General features: G+C 41.5%; 1 protein-coding gene across 1 annotated transcript in view; it reads left to right on the forward strand.

Moving 5' to 3' along the window:
• The window catches only part of miox (myo-inositol oxygenase), a 6,254-nt gene extending 2,042 nt beyond the window's left edge, over positions 1 to 4,212 (forward strand). The window contains exons 3-10 of the mRNA XM_047822035.1: positions 486 to 566; positions 952 to 1,114; positions 1,347 to 1,414; positions 1,543 to 1,652; positions 1,824 to 1,891; positions 3,117 to 3,166; positions 3,296 to 3,408; positions 3,728 to 4,212. Coding sequence (XP_047677991.1) covers positions 486 to 566; positions 952 to 1,114; positions 1,347 to 1,414; positions 1,543 to 1,652; positions 1,824 to 1,891; positions 3,117 to 3,166; positions 3,296 to 3,408; positions 3,728 to 3,836 — 762 coding nt within the window. The 3' untranslated portion in view covers positions 3,837 to 4,212. The remainder of the gene's footprint in view (positions 1 to 485; positions 567 to 951; positions 1,115 to 1,346; positions 1,415 to 1,542; positions 1,653 to 1,823; positions 1,892 to 3,116; positions 3,167 to 3,295; positions 3,409 to 3,727) is intronic.
• Positions 4,213 to 5,000: the final 788 nt, after the last annotated feature.

Raw genomic sequence — 5,000 nt, forward strand, 5'->3', positions numbered from 1 at the left:
AAAATAACGACAATGATATGATAGAAAAAAGAGAATAAAGTCTGAAAAGACTTAATGAGATTTTTATGTTCGTTTTGTGTGTGTGTGTGTGTGTGTGTGTGTGTGTGTCTGTGTGTGTGTGTCTGTGTGTGTGTGTGTGTGTGTGTGTGTGTGTGTGTGTGTGTGTGTGTGTGTGTGTGTCTGTGTGTGTGTGTGTGTGTGTGTGTGTGTGTGTCTGTGTGTGTGTGTGTGTGTGTGTGTGTGTGTGTGTGTGTGTGTCTGTGTGTGTGTGTGTCTGTGTGTGTGTGTCTGTGTGTGTGTGTGTGTGTGTGTGTGTCTGTGTGTGTGTCTGTGTGTGTGTGTGTGTGTGTGTGTGTGTGTGTGTGTGTGTGTGTGTGTGTGTGTGTCTGTGTGTGTGTGTCTCTGTGTGTGTGTGTGTGTGTGTGTGTGTGTGTGTGTGTGTGTGTGTGTGTGTGTGTGTGTGTGTGTGTGTGTGTGTGTGACAGAGCGGAGAACTTTATGAACGTGTGTTTAACACCTACAGACTGATGCACACACATCAGACACTGGACTTTGTAAGACAGAAGGTTAGTTTACTGAATATATTCACACACACACACACACACACACACACACACACACACACACACACACACACACACACACACACACACACTCTCTCTCTCTCTCTCTCTCTCTCTCTCTCTCTCTCTCTCTCTTTTCCATACTCTCATACTGTTCTACTCTTACTTTCCTTCAGTCAACTCCACCCTACCCTTACTTACTCCCTCCCTCCTCGTCTTAACTCCTCCCCCATGTACTAACCCCTCCGTTCTCTTAACTCCTTCATCCCCTTCTTAACCCCTCCCTCATTTTCATAACTCCTCCCCATGTACTAACCCCTCCCTTCTTTCCTTAACTCCTCCGTCCTCTCATTAACCCCTCCCTCCGCTCACTGACCTCTGACCCCAGCATGCAGAGTGGGCCGGTTGCACTCGTGCTCGTATGACTGTGATGGAGAGCCTTCAGTGTTTGGATCAGTTGATTGATGAATCTGACCCTGATGTCGACTTCGCAAACTCCTTCCACGCCTTCCAAACCGCTGAGGGGATCCGTAAGGAACATCCCGATAAAGGTGAGATGTGGGTGTGGCCTTTAACAGATAAACAAAAAGATTAAAGTTGCAGTAAGCGATTTTTAAAAGTAGAAACCTTTTTGTTCATTAATGAGAGAAACGACAGATGACGAGAACAAGAAGGCGTCTCAGCTCACTTCTGCTCGACCGTTCAGTTAGAAAGCCTTAAACAAGTCACTTCTGCTGTCTGGGTGTTTTTGTGGTCTTGAAGACAAACTTTATCCTTTTCCAGACTGGTTCCAGATGGTTGGTCTGATTCATGACATCGGTAAAGTCATGGCCTTATGGGGAGAACCTCAGGTGACTGACAAATGTGTCCTCATTACAATCATAAAACCATTTATACTGGTCAGATTTCTTACAAACAATGTGTGTGTGTGTGTGTGTGTGTGTGTGTGTGTGTGTGTGTGTGTGTGTGTGTTTCTCAGTGGGCCGTTGTGGGGGACACGTTTCCTGTAGGCTGTCACTTTCAGAACTCCATCGTTTTCAGAGACTTGACATTTGTGGAGAATCCAGACAACAAGAACGAGACACTGAAGTGAGTTTATTACCTTCACGTCACATGACTGAGCTCTGGACTCTGATTGGTCCTCAGGTGTTGATTAATTCTCTAGAACAGCAGCTCTGACAGTAGAGCATCTGAACATCACAGCTTTTTATTAATGTCCTCACGTTCATTACTTTTCTGCACACTTCATGTCTTCTGCAGCACAGAATGTGGGATTTATGAACCTCACTGTGGGCTGGACAACGTTCTGATGTCTTGGGGACACGACGGTGAGCTCGTTAAAGCTTCATTTGTTGAAATGATCTGAATCCAAGTGAACTCAGCACATAAAAAGCTCGTAAAATATATTTCATTGTTTCCACGACAACCAGCTTGTCTTCATCGCTAACATTAGATTCACTCATTAGCTTAGCGATCTTAGCGAGCTACTCCATTACCTGCTAACGTTACATTTGCATATCAGACAAAATATGCAAATTATGGTTCAAAGTTCATTTGCTGACATCCCAAAATGAGCTCATACTGTTCGTAGTCTCCGCCCCCAAATCAGCCGAATTAAAAAATCTTAATAGTGTTGGATTAAATATTGTTATTATTAAAGAATAATTATTTTAGCATAAAATAATGATAGTGATCCAATCTGAGGAGATATCAGAGACAACAAGAGAGATCAGATCATGTTAGATAGAAGCAGCAGCGACTGGAAATGTTTCCTTATAAAGAGATTTGACTGGTTTAAGGTTTGATTTTATTCCATTTATCTTCATTATGTCGCTTTGTAGAAGCCAACATTCTGTTTTAATATTTAAACTTAGACAAAAATTTATTAAGAGTACCGGTACTTCTGGTACCAGGTCTCAAAGTGGCCTTTTTTAACCATAGACTCCCATTATAAACTTTGGAGGTTTATAACTCGGCAAGCTTTCGAAATCTCTACAGCCAGCTCCTTTAGGGTGAGACTCTGAACAAAGGTTTAAATTGGTGGCCTTTCTTTTGTCCCACAGCCCCGCCCCCAAATATGCAAAATCAAAAAACTTTTTATAACATGGACTTGTGACATATCAAAACACTCAGAACAATGAAGGGAACTTCCTCACGTGTATTTGGATGATGACACATCATGTGCTCGTCTCCACATACCTCCGAATGTTTTGGCACCCTAAATTCTGTCTACTTGCTTGCAAAAGTAACACTGACCCTTATGACCACTCGCCTCCAAAAAGCAACGGCCTTTGCGAATGCTTGCATCGTCAAAGCCGACATCAAAGTTTGTCATGACGAACTTTACAAATCTAGTTCATATTGATGTGATTGTGGTGTGTGTTAGAAATAAAGAAGTTAGTTTTTAAAGAAAACACAATGAGACGTATATAAGGATGGAATAAAGGAAAAATAATAATAATAATAATAATAATAATAATGTTAAAACTTGCTGATAAGATTTTGGAAACTGATAAACTGATAAAAAAGTAATAAAACTTCCTTCTGTTACAGAATATTTGTACCAAGTGATGAAGTTTAACAAGTGTCAGATCCCTGAGGAGGTCAGACTCCAGAGCTTCCTCTACATACATTCATCATCATCATCATCATCATAAGCAGAAGAATTTCTTGTCTGAAAAGTTTATTACATGTATTATCCCTCCCTCTCTCTCTCTTCCTCCTTCTCTTAGGGTCTCTACATGATCCGTTACCACTCGTTCTACCCCTGGCACACACACGGACACTACACACATCTGTGTAACGACAAAGATCTACAGATGCTGCCGTGGGTCAAAGAGTTCAAGTGTGTCAAAGTTTCTCTGAAATCTATTATTATTATTATTATTATTATTATTATTATTATTATTATTATTATTTCTGTTTACCATCTGTGTGTGTGTGCATTTACTTTTGAGCAACAGGCACACACACACACACACACACACACACACACACACACACACACACACACACACACACACAATAGCTGTTCTAGACCTCTAATAAATAAATAAATAATTCCTCTTTGGGTCTGAGTGCACTGCATTTGTGACGTGTGAGTGTGTGTGTGTGTGTGTGTGTGTGTGTGTGTGTGTGTGTGTGTGTGTGTGTGTGTGTTCCAGTAAGTTTGATTTGTACACTAAAAGCACAGACCTGCCTGATGTGGAGGAGCTGAAGCCGTATTATCAGTCACTCATCGATAAGTTCTGCCCTGGAGTCCTGCGCTGGTGAGCAGAGACTCACAACAAACAGCAGTGTGTACGTTTCAGAGACAGGAAACAAACAACACAACAACAAATCAACACAAAAATCACAAGCTGACAATACAACAAGCAGCACGGCTCATTTCAGGGCCAGAAAAATGTCAATTCAAGCCTGAGTAACTAAAGCAAATCAGAGACTTTATTGTAAGATCAGAAGTCTGTTATTGTTTAATGAGAGGATTAAAAATGTACAAAGTTTAAAGTAAAAGATTTGTACAAAAAGCTTTAACATGAATCTACTCTGAACTGTCGGGTTTTGTTTTCCTAAATGTAGAACTGTATAGATTTATAATCCTGTTCACAAAATCTATCAAATAAATAAACTCATAAATGATCAAATTAAATCATGATTTTTGCTTCCTTTATTTATCGTCTTCCTCTTTGATCTTCACCTGAATTTAAAAGCCGTACAGAAACAGAATCAACCCGAAAAAGACCAAAACCACGAGTCCATAACCTTTAAATGTAAAAAACACTATTACCTTCTTAACTTATTTTTTTTAAACAGTGTGTGTGTGTGAGTGAGACAGAGAGAGAGAGTGTGTGTGTGAGTGAGTGACACAGAGAGAGAGAGAGAGAGAGAGAGAGAGAGAGAGAGAGAGTGTGTGTGTTAATGAACAGGTGTGTTAGTGAACAGGTGTGTTAGTGAGCAGGTGTGTTAGTGAACAGGTGTGTTAGTGAACAGGTGTGTTAGTGAACAGGTGTGTTAGTGAACAGGTGTGTTAGTGAGCAGGTGTGTCAGTGAACAGGTGTGTCAGTGAGCAGGTGTGTTAGTGAGCAGGTGTGTTAGTGAACAGGTGTGTCAGTGAGCAGGTGTGTTAGTGAACAGGTGTGTCAGTGAGCAGGTGTGTCAGTGAGCAGGTGTGTCAGTGAACAGGTGTGTTAGTGAGCAGGTGTGTTAGTGAGCAGGTGTGTTAGTGAACAGGTGTGTCAGTGAGCAGGTGTGTCGGTGAACAGGTGTGTTAGTGAGCAGGTGTGTTAGTGAACAGGTGTGTCAGTGAGCAGGTGTGTCAGTGAACAGGTGTGTCGGTGAACAGGTGTGTCGGTGAACAGGTGTGTTAGTGGACAGGTGTGTTAGTGAGCAGGTGTGTTAGTGAGCTGGTGTGTTAGTGAACAGGTGTGTTAGTGAGCA

The sequence above is a fragment of the Tachysurus fulvidraco genome, chromosome 13, assembly GCF_022655615.1.
Source record: "Tachysurus fulvidraco isolate hzauxx_2018 chromosome 13, HZAU_PFXX_2.0, whole genome shotgun sequence".
Classification (NCBI taxonomy): Eukaryota; Metazoa; Chordata; class Actinopteri; order Siluriformes; family Bagridae; genus Tachysurus; species Tachysurus fulvidraco.